Here is a 21,273-nt window from a genome sequence, read left to right as displayed (position 1 = left end):
TACACGAACTTTACACATTGTTCAAAAGAAAGAGTGTCAAGGCCAAAAAAATAAAATAAAATAAAGATCAAAGTTAAATATTTACTCTAAGCACTACAACATTTGCAAATCTGGAACTGATCTTCCAGCAGTTTCTATTTGCATACTTTAATTAATCCAGAAATATTAAAACTAATCTCACAAAGAAAAGGGTCACAGTATTAATTAACTTGAGATTTGTTGCTTTTGTATAATTTAACAGTTCAACACAAAGTGTTAATAAAACCTAAGTTACTGTGACAGGTATAATTTCATGGATTAGTGAAACATGTACAAGGCAAAAAACTTCCAGTGTTCTCCCTAGTTTTTGCTTTACTAAAACAAAAATTAGTAACTTCAGTTCAATTAAATAGATTCTTCTTCAGCAAAGAATTGCGCTATATTAAGATTTCCTTCAACCTCAGCATTTCCCTTTTAATATGATGATTTTTTATTGCTCTACATGGAACATAGGTCACAGCTATTGTAATGGAAAATCTAAACTAACATTTATCTGAGGTCAATACTGAGCAAGACTCTTGATTGGCAATTTGGGTTCATTCAGAGAAACCTTGATTGGATTTAATCATTGGAGTTTTCATAGCCCAAGTCTGCATGTGGCAACTGTAACTCCAGTATAACAGTGGTGGTTTTCCTCCCAGTCAAACATCCTGCACTGGCAGACAGCCCTCACAAAGCTTTAAACGAAAGCGAGCATGTGGCTGTAGCCACAGAAAACATAAGGAGTCTTACTGAAAAAGAACTGAATCAGAAACAAATGACTGTAACAGTGCCCATCACCGGTGTTAGAAATACGTGAGCTCTAAGAATAGCAATGATAATTGTTATGATGAAAATGAGCAGCAGCAAATTACAAAGAAAAGCCAGAATTTCCCTTTAACCTCCAAGATGGGACCCGGATAAATCAGATTCCAAAATTTGGGTTTGCCACTTGGAGGGGCGGGGTGTGACGTGAGTGGAGAAGGCTAAAAATAGGAGAGAAGTTAAAGAAACCCAGTATGGATAGAAATATTCAATTGAAATTTTGCACTAGAAAACTCATTGACGAGTTTTTGTTTAAATATGTCCCTGCAGCATTTGTTCCTCAAATATAGCATGAGAAATGGAATGTGAAACTGGCGAGAAATTGAATCTGAAATCCAAACATTCAATAATAATTTCACTGGGTCTGAACAGACACTATCAGCTGCTTATCTTCCTTAAAAGAATCTTCAGAGAAGGACAGATGCAGAAGGAGAATTCTCAAATTCAAAGTCTAACACAGTTTTGTGACTAGCTACAATACAATTTGGAGCTAAACATACGCTTTGTGTACTCTAAATATAGTGTAGTTGCAAGAGCAATTGCTTGTATTATAAAATACATAATTTTGACTAACAATTTAAATTTCCATTACTTTTGATATCTTTGGATATAGTTTGTTACAGCATCATCATCATAAATATTTATGGCATTCATGAGAAGTCTGAGACATCCATAGGTATGCAGCGGTGGTAATGAATGATACTTGGTAGCGATTACTTTTATAGCTTTTCAAATAAAAGTGAGAGCACTGTCCTATATGCCATTAAATTATTTGTAGAATTTCTCCCATTTTAATCCACTTCTTGTTGTTGACTTTCTTGCAGCAGGCATTTATTCCTACCATCCCCCCAAGGTGACAGACAATAGGAGAGAGGTAATTTCTGCTGTATCAAGTATAATTAGGTTATTCACTTATGAAACACTGAAAAAAAACAAACCTAAATCTCTAGAAGGATAACATGATATCATGTTCTAGCTTTCGCAAGGCTTCTGAACTTAGGAGGGTGGTGAAAGGACAGCAGTGCTTTCAAAAGCAGCATCGTCTATAAAAAGTACTATTATTTTTCTTGCTAGACATCACATCTATGGTGACACATCAAATAGCTTGGATGTCTTACCTGCTCTCTATATTTGGATCATTACGCACACAAACAACAGAGGCAGTGGTCTGCATCCCTCCATTGTCTACCTCCTCTTGAATTCCCCATTGGTCTGCATCACTGACTCTGATGGCCATTATCTTCACACCTGGTGCTGCCTTAATTCTGTTGGGGAACAACAGAGATGATTTTAGTTAGAAGCACCATGAAAATAAACCCGGCGATGTAAACAGGTGAAATAAAATAGGAAACGTTCCCCCTTGCATCCATAATAGACTGATAGACGGGATCTGTAAGTCGCTCTGCCTTAAAACAATAGAAGTGATCCCATTCTGTGACACAAGTATGAGTTTCATTATGCGCAAAGCCAGTTAATTTTCAGCATGAACAATGTGGCAAGAATAAGAGCATTTTCTGCCTCAGTGGCACCAGTTGGACATAAATGAAACAGATGTGACTAAGCATACATTGATTTAATTGAATACTTCAGTTTAACAGTGAGAACCATAGCAATGTGGTATAAATAGATCCTTATGTTTGTCAAGCTCTTGGAGTAAGCTGCTTACACGTACAAGGGAGACCGACCACAAGGAGCATGCTCAAGTGGTCAAAGAGCACCACATAGGGGAGAGGGGGAGATATGTCTTTTATTGCCTTGTCACAGCAAGTGGATTGTGGAATGAAAACAATGACAAGAGTTGATTTACATCTAGCAAACCTAGTGGATTATAAGAGCACAAAAAGCATTGCCCTGTTCCATTTGCTGCCAAAATAAGCAAAACTGGAAAAAATCTTTGTTTTCTTCAGCACATGCAGAGGACAATGACTCTATAGTCAGTCCAGCGGCTGATACAGCCTCTTTTTTTTGTGCCTTTTTGTGTGATTGCAAAAAAAAAAAAAAAAAAAAAAGGAATTTGTGCTGCCATTCCGTGCTACAAAGGGATTGCCAAAGAATGGGAAATAAACTCCATTGTAACAGCAAGGACTTCATTTGTACTGTTTAAGTTCTGCAAAACTAGCCAGGGGTTTCCATGGGAGCACTGCAGACGTGCTCGGAGTATACTTCGGCTGAAAGCACTGCTACCGGACCTCATGAATAATAAGTAATGCCAAAAGGGAGCTCTAAGTTTTATGGTGTGATGAAACAGCACTGTTGAGGCTTGAAATGTTACTTAGCAGTGAATTCTGATGGATTTAACCCCCACTCCCTGGATGCCTAGTGGCCTGTTAGTGTTAGCACCACACCGAAAGTTATTTATGAATCTCCTTTAGGCACTAACAGAGTTCATGATTTTGGATCAAAGGGTCTTCAAGATCCAGTGGAGGCTGTTTCCCTTGAGATCGTTTTAACTCATTCTGCTTTTATGATACCCTTATCTTTTCCCTTGCAAGCCTTCACGAGCGTGACAGGCCAAATCCGTGCCCAGTACAACTCCTCTGAAGGCAAAATAATTCCAACAGAAAACACATCTGGCCAGATTTGTTTCCCTCGTGATTCTCCAGATCTCTGAGCAGTTTCTCACCAAGCCAAAATGCCCCTTTCTTGTCCCCCTTTTTCAGAGGAATTTTAGTTTACTTTGTATGAATTATACTGAGCCAAATCCTCCTCTCACTACAGCACTGTGACCTCACTGACTTCCTGATTTACACCTATGGAAATGAGAAGAGAATCAGGTCCTTGTCTGATTACTGAGACTAGGGGGGGAAGAGGTCATGCAAAGGAGGATGGACAGCAGGATTTGGCCCTGTATCTTTTTCGGATTCACCAGACTTCCTCCACATATCTGATTTTAATGCTTCCTCTTATATAACCATTTCACTAGATTTCTTAACTCCTTAGTGTTCACCTTCTTACACTCAAAGCTGAATCTGTTTTGACTGGTGAATCCTATATCCAAGTGATGCAGAAGACAGCTCCTCCACACTCACAGCCTCCCCAGAATGCTCTGCTGCGGATTCGTCTTTACCGATGTGGGGTTTTGTGTTGCAAGTGTCCCCCCCCCCGCGCTCCATGCACCCTGCCTACTTCTCTGCATCTTCCCCCACCAGGTATCCCACTGCTGCACGCTGAGGGGATCAGAGGATGCTGGTGTGGATGCAGCAGCCTTAAATGCCCCTCCATCTCTCCCACAGCCCCAAGTTAACCCTCTGTTGGAAGAGCAGTCATCAGTGTGGAAGGCTCTTTGATGGCTAAGGAGGACAGAGAGCACCAAGGAGAGGAATGAGGCCAAGACACCAAGAGGAGCCATGGAGGGAAAGGGAGCAAGAGATGCTGGGAAATAGAAAGAGGGCAGCATACAGAGGGAGTCATGGAAGCAGGGGATGAGTTACACCAAGAGGCGGACAGAACCATGAGGGAGGAGATCCCTTTGGTCTATCAGGGTTAGTCATGGAGAAGGGAGTTGGAGTAAAAGACCTTGGGGGAGAATGCTGAGGGGGAAAGATGTGCAGGAGGGAGGGAGATAAGATGCCAGCAGTGGAGGACTTCAGTGGCTCAGACACACGTTAGGGGTTTGTTGCAGGAGGGGGTGGGTGAGATTCTGCAGCCTGCATTGTGCAGGAGGTCAGACTAGATGATCATTATGGTCCCTTCTGACCTTAAAGTCTATGACTCTGTGACAGAAAGGGGTGGAGTCTGTGGGATGCAGGAAGAACTGACTATGCAGAGGAATAAGAGGGAAAGGGAAGAATCTCCTGAGGGGGAAGCAGATTCTTTGGTGAAGAGAGAGAGAGAGAACCACATACTGGGGTTTCCAGAGCCAAACGTGACCCAAGTCTAGGTGCATCTAGTTCAGATCCATCTCCTGTAAATACTGCTGGCATATAGTGCTACCCCCGCATCCTGTTCTCGCTTTTCTAGCTCTCCCAAATAGATTGCGCCCAACAACGCTGACACTCTCTTCTGCCTGAACCAACTGCTGATACCTAGAGTCCTGTAAGCAAGGAGGCAATGCCACCTAATACTCTGTGTCTGGGTACAGCTATGAGCTATTTTTGACCATCTGGACGGCAGATGAAACTCCCGAAAGACTCCGTCCCGTTGGCTCACCATTTGCTTCTCACCCTTAGGGTACTGTCCCTTAACAGGAGGCCTTCTGGGTTTTGGCAGGGCTGCCTTGTTGATTGCGCCTGCAGATTTTCTTTGCTGTGTTTCTGCTGTCTTATTGGGTTAGCATCAGGGGAACATCTCACGCTTTCTTTCTCCCTCTTACTCTCTCCAAAATGTTTCAGAATGCTGCAAGATGTCATTTGGCCTTTTTGGATGTTGTGAGAGCCAGGAAGGGTGGGAGAGGAAGGAAACTGAATCCAGCTTCTCACTTGGAAAAGCCAGATATTCAAATTAAACAAGTCTGCAGATGAACATTTTGATCCTCTCATCCCTCAGACAGTCTCATAGCTCCATGGACATGAAAAACCCATTATGAGACTTGGTGGAGCTGAATATGAAAAAGAACTGGCAATTCCTTCCAAAGCGAACATTACTGACTTGAACAGTCCAGTGGTTAAGCTGCTAGTATCAGACTCAGGAAATCCTAGGCTCTGTTCCTTGCTATGGCAGAGACCCCTGTGTGACCTTGGCCAAGTCACTTAGTCTCTTTGGGCCTCAATCCCTCATCTGTAAAACAGGGATAGTATCAGTTCCTGACACCATAGGAGTGTTGTGAGGATAAGTACCAAAGTTCGCCAGAAAATAGAAATTCTATCCAAGGGGAAATTCTAGCCTTTTTGGAATTTCCTTTCATCACAAATCGGGACAGAAGTCAACATTTTGAAATTTACTGTGGCATGAAAATTCCAGAATATTTTGCTCTGGAAACCCTGAAATGATGTTATCAAAGCATTTCATTTTTCATGTCAAAACATAGTAGATGATATTAAATATAATATCTCATTTAAAGTATTTTAAAGGTTAAAACATTAAAAATCAAAATGAGAAGATAAAGTTAGGATGAAATGAGAAAATCTAAACAAAAATATTTCATTGTGGTCAGAATACTTTTTTTTGAAATCCATCTAAATTTTCACCAAAATCAACATGATGCCACAAACATTTCAGTATTGACAAAACCCTGGGAGGGGAAATTATTATGCTGAAATTTTTTCAATCTGATCTAATATAGACATTGTGAGTTACTTAAATACTCTAACGGGGGCCAAGAAGTACTGAAGACTGATAGGTACTGTCATCCAATAGAGGGGGCTTTCTAAAAAGTAGGTTACCATATACCCCCAACAACATGCAATCCAGGATGTGGTATATTTAGCATCCACCGTGTATAACCTTTTCTCCGCTGAATTTAGTTCTCAGGAAAGGCACCAGAGCTAGAATTGGAGATTGAACACCACATAGCCACAGGACAGATACTGCAAACTTTACCTTGAGGAAGTGTAACAATCAAACTACACATACCCCATTCAAGTAAATTAAATGCAGCTGACCTTGCTGACACCTCCCACTGATGGACCTAAGACCTAAAGTTCTGAAGTGGATCCAGACTTTTCCAGAACTTAGGAGTGTTAGTGCTGTGCACTGCTGGTTGAGGCTCCCTTTTCGTTTTTTTCCATAAGAATTAGAACAAAGCAATGGAAATAATAGCAGAGGGCAGAGCGGTAGAAGTGTGATGGTTACACAGTGGACTAGTAGTGTCCATTTATTCTTTTATGTAGAGACTGTTCAGTTTAGTCAATGTACATGGCAGAGGGGCATTGATGGTGTTGCTAGAGTAGATATGGGGACAGAGTAGGCAACGAGATTTGTTACTGGGTTAGTGTATATGTGGCGTGGTGTGTAGCTGCTGGTGAGTATTTGCTTCAGGTTGGGGGTGGTGTCTGTAAGCAAGGACTGGCCTGTCTCTCAAGGTCTGTGAGAATGAAGGATCGTTTTCCACGACAGGCTGTAGATTGTTGATGATGTGCTAGAGAGGTTTTAGCTGGGGGCTGTATGTGATGGTCAGCGGTGTTCTGTTCCAGACAGTCTCTACATAAAAGAATAAATGGACACAAATCAGACATCAGGAATGGCAACATACAAAAGCCAGTAGGAGAACACTTCAACCTCCCTGGACATTCTATAGCAGATTTAAAAGTAGTCATACCTGAACAAAAAACCTTCAAAAACAGACTTCAAATAGAAACTGCAGAACTACAATTCATTTGCACATTTAACACCATTAATTTGGGCTTGAATAGGGACAGAGTGGCTGGCTCACTACAAAAGCGACTTTCCCTCTCCTGGTATTGACTCCTCCTCCTCAGTTATTGGGAGTGGACCACATCCACCCTGATCGAATTGGCCCTGTCAACACTGGTTCTCCACTTGTGAGATAGCTCCCTTCTCTTCATGTGTCAGTATATAATGCCTGCATCTGTAACTTTCACTCCATGTATCTGACGAAGTGGGTTTTTTACCATGAAAGTCGATGCCCAAATAAATCTGTTAGTCTTTAAGGTGCCACCGGACTCCTTGTTACTTTAAAATGCAGTCCCATCCTAAAAGCATGTGGCCCTATGAATTTAACAGCTCGGAACCTTTTCTCTCAGCCATTATAAGAACAAAAGGAGAGAAGCTGCAAGGAATCACTCGTGCTGGGGAAGAGAACTTAAGGAATTTAACAGCTGACCCTGAAAGGACGTGATACAGTAATACTTCCACTGCTTCCCATGCAATTAAATGGGAAACCTGAAAGGTAAATGTCTGCTTGCTACACACAGGCAGTAGCTTTCAAGCAGCTATAATTGTGATGTACAACCTCAGCAAAAATACATTTATAATAGAAACAGGATGAAAAGATATTTAGAAACCTCTACCAGGAATATGCTTAGAGCAGATGGAACTTGCTTAAACTGATTAGAAAGGAAGATTTCTAAAATAGCTCTGAGATGGTAATTTATTTTCCCCCTGCTATTATGGAAAAGTACAACACGGTCCGAATTGAATTCATCCTCAGTTACATAATAACAACAGATATAATAATAAGCTTCCATAGAATGTGCTACTGCGGGAGCAAAAAGAACTTTACAGAATGTGGTTACACTTGCAGTGGATAGCAGACTAGGTACTTACCTAAGCCAAGAAACTGACAGAAATCAGCCCTACCTAACTGTTGCATTGGAAAAAGGAGATATTACTTACCTAGGCCAATAAATAAATAAAAGAGCCAAGCCTATGAACTGCTGAGCACTTTCTGCAAGGTACTGAATGCGTTCAGACCTTGGGATGCTCAGCAAGTCTCAGGATCAGGCCCTAAATCCTCATCATCTTAGTGATTATTTCATTTTTGTATTGTAATGAGCTCATCACAGACTTACACTGAAATTGGTTCTCTACCAAAGCCTCCTAAAAATAGCAATACAATAGCAGCTGCATATGCTTCTATTGAACTTAATACTGAATTGTTAACACGTTAAAGTTAACTTTATTTGAAATACATGTAAAATATGATGCGAAGCCTCTGGGGCAAAGTGAATCCTGCCCAAGAAAGAGTATGATGTAGAAGCACAAATAGCAGGGGCGGGGAGCGTTTTAATCATGTAAGTAAAACAACAAGCCTACAAATCCAAAAGGAGAAAGATAGATGGTAGGCAGATGGTAACATGAAGCAGAAAGTGATTGCAATGCATTGAACAAAACCTCCGGGAATGGGGTTTGAGTAAGGACCACAGGAAGAAACCCTCAACAAGATCTTGAGATATTCCAAGTAGAAACAGGTGTTATCAGCAAAGTAACTGACAATTGACAATGGGACCAAAGCAGATGTTTGGCCTTAGGGATGATGACGGGAGATCAGTAACTATAGACAGAGACAGCATGTTGCAAAGAGAACAGGAGTTTTACCAGAAGTTCCACCATCAAGTCCCCTCCATCCTAGAAACAACTTCACTGACTTCCCATTCATTTCAGGCTCCAGTTTCATGGATTAACTCCTGCCTATTTGTGTCTCTCTGCATTCCTCTGGCTCTGTCTCTGTCCCAGTATTCTTATCAATGCTGATGCAAGTGCAGTCTCGCTGGAACTCATGGACCTGCATCTCATCTCCTCAGCTCTCAAACGCCTTTCAAACTGCATCTGAAAACCGGTCTTTCCTCCCTTCTGTATACTTCTTCATTTCACTCCACAGCTGCCATTTTTATATAACCTCTTATAGCTGTCCTGACAAACAGTCGGTGACGCAGGTTGTAGGAAAGCAGCTATTATTGTGTTGTACTGGAATATCTCTATGCCAAAACATTAGGAAGGAAAGAAAAGACAAAAGAGGGAAACCAAACAGCACAATACAGGACAGGAAACAAAATTGCTCAATAAACATAGTGGCTAATAGATGAAAAGAGGTCAGTGGATCATGAACTAACAAAACTGTTTGCAGACTGTATGAGAGAGAATAGAATGCTAAAGAACCCATGTGATACAATCATCATTCTTCTACTCTGAAAGGTAAAGCTATCAACCTTGTTTTCCGCCCACCAAATATTTCAAAATGTGCTAAGTATTAAGTTCACAAACATATTGGATTTTGAAAAATGAAAAGAGTAAACAGCATTTTAATTGGGATTCTGAAAGTACTGTCCATGTGATAAATTAACTCTTAGAGAAGACAAATTAATACAACCTATCCTTTACTATGATCGCTTGCGATTCTATAGAGACTCCATTTAAGGCTTCAGCAGAACTAAGATCAAAATAGGGCAGGTTGAAAAACAGGGAGAAAATCCTATGAATATTTTCTCACTTCCTTTTTATTCCCAAAATTTTTCCAATCAGCTGTAGAGCTTGTCAAAATACATGGACAATTTCACAAATGAAGTACTGTGGAATTTCCACACACACACACTTTTCATCAGAACTTTTAAACATTCAGGGTCAGCTCCTCAACTGATATAAATTATCATTGTTTCATTGACTTCAATTGACCTGACTCACTCAATATTAAAGCTACATTTTGCTTCTATGAAACATATGTCCAATGGACACGAGAGAGTAAGAAGTGAGGCAAGGAGATACCACTCCCTCACAAATCTTAGTGTGCTTCAGAAACATTTTCCAGATACAAGGCTGTATAGACTATATCAACAGAGACCATTTTAACTACTTCAAGCATTCCAACACTACCTGACAAAGCCTCTAAGTAGACCTGTTTGAAAATTTTCTGACAGATAATTTGCCATCAGAAAATGCTGATTCCACAAAAGCAAAATGTTTTCTGGGAACGTATCAATTTCATTGAAAGTTAATGGGAATTTATAAACTGTTTCATTTTGACTTTTATAATTTACAATATAAAAGTTGAAAGGACAATGTCAAATGACACTTTTTGACTATCAAAACAAAGTGTTTCACTTACGAGAAGTTCCAAGATTTTGACTTTTAAAATGAAATCCTGAAATTCCCTGCAGGATGGAAATGCTGTTTTTGGCCAGCTCTATATTTAAATCAGACCAGTAAATGAATTGAAGAAACCAACAAAGATAAAAGTAATATCCTGAACAGCTTGAAGGTAGAGCTACTAATTTTTATTTCTGACTATTCTAATCGGAAAGCTGATATTTTTGCAAGTCTTTACTACATTGATCCAGGGTGAAAATTCAGAACTACTTTCAACAGAGCTTTTTGTGACAGAAATGCGAAATTCACATTTTTTAAAACACCAGGGTTTACCAAGGGAAATTATCTATAATGGAACTTTGCATTTTTAAATGGAGGCAGGTCGCTGGGTTCTGGACTGAGAGTCAGGAAACTTGGGTCATATTCCATTGACGCTGTTAGAGATCAGGATGTGGGCAGTCTAGCCTAGTGGTCAGAGTAGCATCCAGTATAATTGTTGGAGCAGGCACCCAAAGCAGGGAAAAAGAGGTGAGGATCAAAACCAGAGTCAGATGCCAGAGCCAAGGATCAAAACAGAGTCAAAACCAAGAATCAGAGCCAGGGTTAGAAGGCAAATGCCAAAGTCAAGAGTCAAGCTGAAGTGAGAACCAGGAATCAGAACCAGATTTTGTGGAGTCAGAGAAGGCAGGAGCAGGGTTGGAACAATGCTGGAAAAAGACAAGAGTAGAAGCTAGCGCAGCCAGAGGCAAATGCTTTGAGCAATCAGCACCTTCTGCTGCCGCTGGTCTTAAGAGTATGTCTGCTAGTCCTGTTAGCCAACTGGACACTTGGGCCAATCAGGTGGCTCAACTGGGGGGCCAGCTGCACTTGTCAGACTGCCTGGGGGCTAAACTAGCAGGCAAGCAGGCTAGCTGTGTGCTCTTTCTCCTGACAGACTCACTGCAAAGGCTGTTAACCACCTGACCTGTCCAGGTCCCCGTTCAAAATGGGGACGGTACAGTTTACCCACCTTAAGATCTATGGAGAAAAAGTGCTACATTTTAATAGTATAGCACAGAAGCTGTACTTTTGTTCAGTTAAAAGTTTACATTGGACTTCAGTATATTTCTGTTGTCTCCAAATGAGTCTAACAACCATGGATTTAAGAGTCCTTTAGCAGTTAGCTTCATCAAAAAAGATGCTAAATACCTGCTCCAGATTTTCTCATTTGCAATCCACCAAGAAACATTGCTGGTCCTTAAACACACAATTACTTTAATTAGATTATGAATAAATGTATCGGGATTGTTCTGCGCACTATTACCTATGCTGCAAACTCTTCACATTGGCTTGATTGACTCTGCTCTCGCCTACACTAGCTACTATTGATTCCTGATATTTACCAGAGTAAGAGGAGAATCAGGCCTCTTGGTCTTTTAACTGACTGAAAAATGTATGAAACACTGTTCATTCTCTACAAATAAATCATCATTCCCAGCATTTGCCCAGGATTTTACATGTTCAAGGCACTGTACAGACATTAACTAATTAACTATTGGTATTGTAGAGAATGAAGGGGTCAAAAGGATCCACCTGAGCCCAGCTCCTGATCTTAAAGCTTGTTTGTGCAAACTAGTCATCGTATTTTTCTTGCTCAGAACTTATCCTGACATTTTCTTCTTGTCACCATGAATATATTTGTTGAACAAGTTCGCCAGGCTGCATCTCTTCTTCTTTTTTTTTTTTTTAAATAAAAGAAAACACAAGAAAAGAAGAAGAAAGATTTAATTTACTTTCTTATTTCATTTTTTAGTGCAGGTACCAGAGACACTACATGTTGTTTATCATTATTTGAGGAGTTTATCAGCATCTGCTCCCATAGTTCTCTTAAGCATCTTGAAGACTTCAAGTATATGGCCTCTTATTCCTATCTGCTCCCACAAAACACTCTATGATGTAGCTTCTCTGTACAAAATACTGAAGTGACTGTCAATACTACAGATCTACAGAACAAAAATCAAAGCCTGCAGTCTCTCCAACCTTTCTCCAAAGGATCTGAAATACTCAATCTATGTCCTTCACCTTCACCCCGTTGTAATGCTGCAGTAGATGAAACTGTTTCTTAAAGCCCAGAAGTACAATAACAGAATGCATTATCAAATCTGAAGGTGCCCAAAATATTTGAACCTGGGGTTCTTGCTATCGCATAGAAACACATCTCTGAAAGCCATATATCAAAGTAAGCCATAGGTTTCCTTGTGCAAAGACAAAGATGCCTACTGGTTCCTTTTCTACAGATGTTCCCTTCAGAAATCAAACTTGAAAAGATTTTTGCAGCCTGAATACATGTCAGAACTAGCAGGAGACCAAAAAAGTCTTATTAAAAGGTGTTATTTTTCCAACTTTATAAATAAAAAACTGTGAAGGTCATTGTTGCTGTTGCATATGTACTTCCAGGAAAAGCAAAACTGTTCATCTTTCTCTGTCAAACTTTCCCTAGTAAAAAGATCACACATGGATGCTTAGAATTCAAGGAAAATTAAAAATGGAAGATTTTGGTTCACTGATTAAACTTAGTACTGTAGTTTCCCTCTGTCAAAATTTGATTTTTTTGGTGCTCAGAATAGCTCACAAATCTTTCTTCAAATTTTCTTGCCTTTAAGGAACAACGTTTGTATTAAATTTCCATGTTATGAAGGAAGTATATAAATTATAATTGACATTAATATAGCTAATAATTGCCTTATCAGGGTTTATACCATATTTTATAGTATTACTTATAAATCAGATTGCATCAGTAAATCTTAAAGCACTTCATAAACGAGGTCATTATCTTTATACCCATTTTAAAAATGTGTGCGCTGAGGCTCAGGGAGGAAAGTTATTTGTCCAACGTCACACTGCAAAGCAGTGGCAGAGTTTCCTGAGTCTGAGCCCAATACCCTATCCACTAGGCTACACTGCCTGTGTTCCATGTAGCATCTTACAAAGAGAGCTGTGTGTCATTTTGAAATCATTCCATTTATTTATTTCACTGAGTGAATGGAACATTTTGGAATAATTAAGTCCTTTCTTTAGTACAGCAGCACAACGATGCCTATCTTCATACTGCAGCGGAAATTCAAATTTGCTCACTTCTGCAGTTCATTTGTACATGCGCCTCTAGGCTAGGAATTTAAAGGGATATAATGCAAATAGCATTAATTCAGCTATGATGTTAAAACCACAACTAGTTGGAAAATTTTAATCAGATCAGTTTTCCATTGAAAAAAAGTTGTTTTTAACTAAACCATGTTTTGGTTTGGTTTTGTTTTATTTTGTTTTACAAAGCAGAATTGAATTTGATAAAAATTAGATAAACATTTTGAAAGTGTCAACCCATTTCATTCTGACATTTTTCAGAATGAAACATTCAGATTTTTCATTTAGAAATTTACTTTGATGTTTAAAAATTAAATAAAAAGCATCCGCTTCAAACTGAAACATTTTGATTGAACTAAAATAATTTTTTTTTTCAGAATTTCATTTAATGAAAAATATTGAACTGTTGGATTTTTGTCCCAATTTGGGATGAACTCTCCCTCCTCCCGAATGGAAAATCCACTTTCCAACCAGTTCTAGTTGAAACTACAATGGTGGGGCCTTTGCATGTGTATACAGTAACTCCTCACTTAATGTTGTAGTTATATACCTGAAAAATGCAACTTTTAGTGAAATGATGTTAAACAAATCCAATTTCCCCATAAGATTTAATGTAAATGCGGGGGGTTAGGTTCCAAGAAAAAAATTTTGGGGGGTAGACAAAAGGCATTATATACTGTACAGTATTGTACTGTGGTCTGGGAGGGAGTTAGGGTTTGGGAGGGTGCTCAGGGTGGGGATGCGGGAGGAGGCTCAGGGCTGGGGCAGGCAGGAGGTGCACAGCACTTACCTGGGGCAGCTCCTGTTTGGTGCAGGGGGTGTGCAAGTGGCTCTGCACAGCGCAGTACTGCCCCCATGGCCACGATTCTGGGGCTGCATAACCCTCCCCCCAGCCCCACGCACACACACACACAGGCAGGGCCACCCAGAATGCAAGGGCTTTAGCGGCTGAAGGGCCCTGGGCTAAGGGGGCCCTGGGGCCCTGGCCTGCAGCTCTGAAGCTCACAGGGATGCGGCTCTGCGAGCATGGGCCGGAGGACTCAGGAGGAGCAGGGGCAGCTTTGAAGGGGAAAGCGCCACTTCTCTCCAGCCGCTGGCTGTGTGGCTGCCCCTGCTCCTCCTGAGTCCTCCGGCCTGTGCTAGCAGGGCCACATTCCAAAAGGGGCTTTACAGCTGCAGGCCAGGGCCCTGGGGCCCCCTTAGCCCAGGGCCCTGCAGCCCCTAAAGCCTCTATGCCTCGGGGGGGGGGGGGCTCAATTTACCTTTTCCACTACTTACGCAAGGGTCAACCATGGAGTTTCTAAACAGTGACAACAGAATAGGATGGTTTGAATTACCTGAGGGTACTAGCACATGCCTTTATGTTTGCTGTATTATTCTGACTGTTTGAAGCATGCTCTCTCAATTAGTGTACAACACAATGTAATTACAGTGTAACCTGTTTTAAGGAACCTCTCAAGGGATAAGAGAAACATGAGGTCATTTACGAGAGGTGGTCTTTAAAGGAAGTTTTTTAAGAATTGTACGAGAAACCACAATAGAATACATTAATGGTAAAGTGCATGAGACAATTCGTTGCCTGTTTCCATTGGTCCTTAATGCACATTTCATGTATTTTTACATCGCTGCTCAGCGTATCAGACTAAAGGGCAAACAAAAAAAAGAAAAAAAAAGGGTTGTTGAATAGAAACAGTAACCACAAAATCTGAAGGAGAGAAAGAAAAGAACCAAGGAAATGCAAAGGCACTTCAGAGAAAACAAGCAGCTGGAGGAAAAAATGAAAAACCATTGCTGAGTTGGGGTCACCGAAGTGAAAACCCTTTCTTGTTTTAAAGGGACACTAGCAGTTTGTCTGAACCAGATATTGTTTTTAATTGGATTATTTCATGGGCATTTCCTTTGTTTGACTGAAGAAAGGCCATAGGGCACCATAGACTATGGAATGGAAGCAGGGGTGGCACAGTGCATGGCTCAATATTACCAGTAAGGCTGTTTCCCCTTCACTGTCAAAAAATAAAAATACCATTCCTCATATGCTTGTCAACACGTCACAGCTGTCCTATTGTGTTTACCTATCAATCATCTTGGTCTATACCTTTACCTTGAGGCATAAGTACTAGGACGGTGATTCAGCCACGCTCAGGAAGTAATCTCCCTTTCTCTCAACAAGATGGAATTCAATTTTCAGTGTAGCTCAGACCTAGACTTTTTCTGAAAATACAGCACCCATAACTTATTTTAAAAAGCAAACAAACAAAAAAATGTATTTTTGGCTTCTAGTGAAACCCTGAGTAACCAGTATGAGTATATGATTTATACTTTAGGCATAAATAACCATTAAGTAAGCTAGTAATATATGATTTCCAAGGGATTTCAGCCCTCTTGGCAGAGCAGCCTCTCCTAGCCTTTTTTACTATCTGTTTTCTCTATTACGAGATTTCCTTTAGTTGCAGACAACACTTTTTAAAAGGTTCTCTCACAGAATAAGTACTTCACAACAATTATATCAACCTACAAGTCCTGCACCTTGGATCAGGTCCTGTACCTCACTAGAAAAATGTTCTTTGGATTCCAAGTCCAGGGATCCACGGTCCCTTTGAATGCTCCTGATCCGTCTCCACAGGTGGTGCTTGTGGGGTGCTTCTCTCCTCAAGAATCCCTGTGGACAACTTGACATTTCTACACCTGTCTTTTAATCCCTGGTGGTCTTGACAGTTTCATAAGGACTCGCTGAGCACACATTCCAATCTTTGTTCCTTTGTCAGCTTTGCTGAGAAGATTCTGCAGAAGATGTGGGCTTGGTCCTCACGTCCAGTTCAGAGAATGTTCCACAGATGATCAATGTAGATGGTCAGGTACTGGGATTGGGGATCTCCCTCAATTTACCTGCAAGGTTTCTAAACCAAAATGATTTTGAGGCCGTTTCTTCCCTACAGCCTTCTCATCTTCTGCTTCCGATGCTGAGACCACAAAACCAAACCTTCCTGCTCTTGTGCCACTTATTTAGCAAAGCAACATTCTGAAAGCTGCTGCCTGCCTAATTCATTCACCTTCTTATATTACTCCTGAGGTAATTCTGTGCCAAAAAAATTAAAATTCTGTGCACAATATTTTAAAATTGTGCAAATTTTATTTGTCAATAAATAAATGTGGAGGCTCCCACATGGCAATGGAGAGCACAGGTGACTGGCTATACAGAGGTGGGAGATCACCCTGCAAGCCCTCCCCCAGCCCCAGGACACAGACTCGGCGGTGAGGCTGCACTGGACCCTGACACATTGCAAGGGCCAGGCCTGCCCCAGAAACACCTCAGGGCCATGCCCCTCCACACCAGGAGCACCAAGTGTGAGGCAGGAAGATCCAGTCCGGCAGGATCCAAGTGTGAGGGGCTTCATGTGGGGAAATCTGTGTGCGGAGTCTGAGTGAGAGGGGGATCTGGGTGCACAAGGGCTCATTGTGGGGTTCCGGGTGCAGGGGTAATGTGATTCTGCAGAGGGGCCCAGGTGAAGGTGTTTGGGGCTCAGCAAGGAGGATCTGGGTACTGGAGTGGGGGTCCAGATGAAGGGGGTGGGGCTTGACAGGATGGGAGATTGGGTACGAGGGAGTTGGAGGGGTGTTGGGTGCGGGGGTTGAGGCTCAGGAGGAGGATCTTGGTCTGGGAGGCTCCAGATGCACATATGGCAGGCAGTGGGAGCAGCTCCCTGTACAATGACCCCTTCTCCCCACAGCTGAGAAGCAAAGGGACCGGGGAGGTTTTGAGGGGTGGGTCTGACCTAGCCCTGACTGCTCCTTGCAGAGGAAAAGGAAATCCCATCCTCCCCCAGCCCTGCTGAGACTAGCAGCTGGGCCTGGTGCAAGGTAGAAGTCACCAGCCGGGGCATACCCAAGCCCCACCCCCCACAGTGATTTACCTGTCTGCCAGCTGCTCTGGGTGCCTGAAACAATGCATCCACAGTGCTGGGGAGGGGGCGCGTGACCACTCTTGTGGCTTTCATTTGCTTCCCCATCAGAGGGTCGTTTTTCTGCAAGGAAGCAAAGAAATCTGCACTGGACATGAATTCTGCAAGTGCACAGTGGTGTAGATTTCCCCCAGGAGTATTATGTGGGAAGAAAGTGAAAATGATCCAGCCACCTGAACTGCCTGCTCACAAGGCTGCATCAGCTCAGTGTGTTTAATCTAAAAGCTGTCAGGAAAATTTACCAGTCACAGCCCAAAATCACTTTCCAGTTACCATGAGGGTCAATGAAAATGAAAGACATTAATACAAAAATTTTCCTTACCTGTCAAGAGAAATTACTCGCTCTGGGCAATTAAAAGTTTGCAAAGCTGCTTTTATCCATATAGCTCTGTTAAAATTAAGCTCTTATGTTTTCTGTTGCGCTGCCAGGGTGAAGACAAGTGCAGCAGACACAGACAGGTAGCACGCAAAGCTACAAAAGACAGTAAAAAGTAGCTAGCAAGCATACTGTCCTTCCGGCTCAAGGACAAAGTACAGCACTTTCTGGAGCCCAAATCCAGGCCCAGATTTCTAATGTGAACTGAAGCCCTGGATGCTGGTCCATAGGAACACAGGATTGGAAGAAACCTCGGTTTTGTAGTAACCTATCATACAATCCATTTGGAAATTTATCAGATTCCATCTTAAAACTAGTTAGGTCGTTTGCCCTCATTACTCTTGTTCGACTCCGATGGGTACTGCCAGCATAAAGCAAAGATAGATCGATATGGGTTGATGATGATACAGGGCCAAATCTTGAGAAATGCTGAGCCCTGAACAAGTGAAGCCATTTGTTTGGACCACTCACAATAAGGCCCAAGAATTAACATCCAGCCAGCCTCTCCTACACACCTGCCCCAAACTCCTATACCAGCTGGAGGAGGGACAGAACAGGAGCAACGGAGAACAGGTCCCACTGAAGTCAAACAGACAATGCAAAACTTCGGGGACAATAATGGTATGATCTAGAGATGCCGAGCACCTACTCATGTGAGTAAATGCTAGTTAGCGTGAGTAAGGGCTGTAGAACTGGCCCACCTAGGTTTGCAGAGCATCTTGAGACCCTCAAAGAAAAGTAGCTATAGGTATTCAAGGCAATCTTAACCACGTTTGCAGGGGTCCTTCTGTCACTCTGCTTCCAGCCCCTGTGAATTAGGTTCTGTCTATTATCTGTTGCTTTCCATCTTCAGTTCTCCTTCCTGTCATTAATACTAAATTATCCTACAACTCCTCCTCCCTTTACTTCCCCACTGTATGATGTCCATACTAACACTATGTCACTATAGTTTTGTCTAAAGTACTATTGTTCCCACTGTGTGGATGACAGAATTTGGGGGCTGTTAGGTAAGGAATTATGGTAAATTTGTGAATATAAATTGAGAGCAGAGGACATTTGTTTATTAACAATCAGGGATTTTTCAAATGCTTTATCAAAAGTATTGCTGATATAGTACCTAGCACAATGGGGCTCTAATCCTAATTAGGGCCTCTGGGAACAACAGTAAAACAAGTAACAAATAATGCCACACAATTATTTTAGGAATAAGAGCGCACCATGGCACCCATCTTGGTTTCATTTGGCTTTTCCATTTCTTCTGCTATGATATAAAAGACTTCCATTTTCCTGACTTGTCTTTATGTTTCATCCGCTACACCTCTTCAGAAGACAGATTAAAAATCAGATTTGTGAAATGTCACAAACAAAAAAGAGAGAAAAAAAATACAGATTTAATTAAGGCTGCCAAGTCCTTTAAACTGAAAGAGTTTCAAAAAGGGGTACACTGTACTTAATGTTATAAAAATTTGAAAACACAGGTTTTCACTTTGGAAGGGTGGGGGTGAGTCAGCCTGCTATAGAGAGACTATGACCCTTTGTAGTATATTCAGAGATTTGCAGTGGGAACTGTTCACAGTAAGATATGGAATCCCACTGAGCAGTAAGCACTTTCCATTCCTGTTCTACAGGCTGCTTTTTTCATTCTAACTCGTTCCTAACCCTGTTAGTCATGAATTTGCAATTAATGAGCCTTGTTTAGAGGACTTGAATACTGAAATTGTTCTGATACACAGGGCATATAACCACAGAAAAGACAAGCTAATTCAACAAGGGATTCTGTGGTGCTTAGGGGGTATTCCAAATCTCCAATAAAGGAACTCAGCTGTTAAGTCATTTCAACAAGGGGCGTCATGCAGTGCTCTAGACTCAGAGGTGCCAAGTGCTGGGCTCACAACTTGGCATCTGGGGACACAATAATCTCTGTGCATTAGGGATTCTTAACATCTGCTAGTAAATCTGGAGTCAGTAAATAAAACAAATGGCATAACTGGAAAGAAAGGCACAAGAGTGATTTTCTACCAAAATCCCTATCTGCACTTATGAGTCAATTAAGCTAACTAAAGGCTAAAGTAATTATAACTGACTATACGTGGGTAGAAAAACAGCCGTACTTCCTCTCCAGGCTACAGGAAGAGGAGAGGAGAGGAGAGGAACAAATCTGACAATGGTCCCTCTGCCCCAGAGCTGGAAGGGAACCAAGATTTTCTCTTCAGATTCTCCCTCTTTCCGGGCTCTGAGGACAGCAACCGCAACAGCAGACTTTCTTCCTAGCTGGGGATAGGACAGCTCCCCAATTTACCTCATCATCCCAGCCCTTGTGGATACAATACATGAGCTTTCCCGCTTCTTTAGAGACTCCTTGGTACCACAGAACCAGAACCTGCCTTCCCTAGCAGATCCCAGCTCCCTCAGCATTTACCCTCAGCCCTTTTCTAAGGGAGACCAGTCCTGGAGTCTTCCTCTCCCCAATATTTTCAAGGAAAGGTGATCTGGCTCCCTTTCCCCATTTCTTTAAGGGGACAGCAAAATTAGCCATGCTCCTCCCCTCAAATCTTCCCCGTTCTGTCTTCAAGGGAGCAGCCATGTGTCCACCCACTCCTAATCCTAAAGTAGGGCAACCAGGAGGGAAAATGACCTGGGGCTCTTTACAGCCAGTGTCCCTTTGACCGTGAAGCTGAGATACACCAGATTACCGTATACCTAGAATCCCCATTCTTTGAGGAAGTGGAAGGTTTAAAATTATCCTGTGCTTGGAAAAATAAAGAGCTGGTCTGGATTGGAGAGCTTGATTTTATCTAACCAAAAATTTGTTCAGGGCTTGAAGTCTCCATTTTCTGGGAAGCACCTGCACTTTTCAGTTCCGTTTCGGAAATCAATTGCTGTTGAGACTGGGAACAAGTATTGAACGTTGGTTTTACAGATACCTCCTCTGCTCAAATATGACTGGGCAATTCTACCCAATCATGAAAGACTCAGGAGACGCAGAAGGGGTTACAAACAGCTACACATTAGAAACTACGCATTTATGGCCCAATTTTCAAACCTGCCCTATATTTTTGCAGGCATCCATAAAAATTACTGTCACTGCAATTGTGCGGCCACAAATTGCAGCACAAATGTTCACATTTAGAGTTTAATTTTCAGGCCAGCCTGCTTAAATTTCTCCCCCACTCCCCTCCGGCATAACTTGGTTGCAATTATTTCGCCCAGCAATTACTGACACTTTATCTGACTGCACCATAAGTAAAGTACTTAAGCATCCAAGAGCAACTTCCTGTGTAAATAATCACTGGTGCAAAATTGTATCACCAGGTTATTTTCGCCTACAGTTTGTGGGTACTAAAAGACAGGCCATTTTTCAAACCTAGCATTTAGATTTCCTGCTACCGTTCAACAGAGCACTTAAGTATGTGCTAACGTACATTCCTATTCAGGAAAGAACTTAACCACATGCTTAACTTTCAGCATTGATTCAATCCCATTGACTTTAATTGGACTTAAGCACATGCTCAAATGCTTTCCTGAACTGAGTCTTTATTGCTGACTTATCTGCCT

At 41.7% G+C, this 21,273-nt stretch overlaps 1 protein-coding gene across 1 annotated transcript in view; it reads right to left on the bottom strand.

The window, feature by feature from the left end:
• TMEM132B (transmembrane protein 132B) overlaps positions 1-21,273 on the bottom strand; it is a 347,709-nt gene that overhangs the window by 192,877 nt on the left and 133,559 nt on the right. The window contains exon 3 of the mRNA XM_030583345.1: positions 1,962-2,108. Coding sequence (XP_030439205.1) covers positions 1,962-2,108 — 147 coding nt within the window. The remainder of the gene's footprint in view (positions 1-1,961; positions 2,109-21,273) is intronic.

Source organism: Gopherus evgoodei, chromosome 13 (assembly GCF_007399415.2).
Source record: "Gopherus evgoodei ecotype Sinaloan lineage chromosome 13, rGopEvg1_v1.p, whole genome shotgun sequence".
Taxonomy (NCBI): Eukaryota; Metazoa; Chordata; order Testudines; family Testudinidae; genus Gopherus; species Gopherus evgoodei.
The sequence above is the reverse complement of the archived record's forward strand: the minus strand, read 5'-3'. Positions and strand labels throughout refer to the sequence as shown.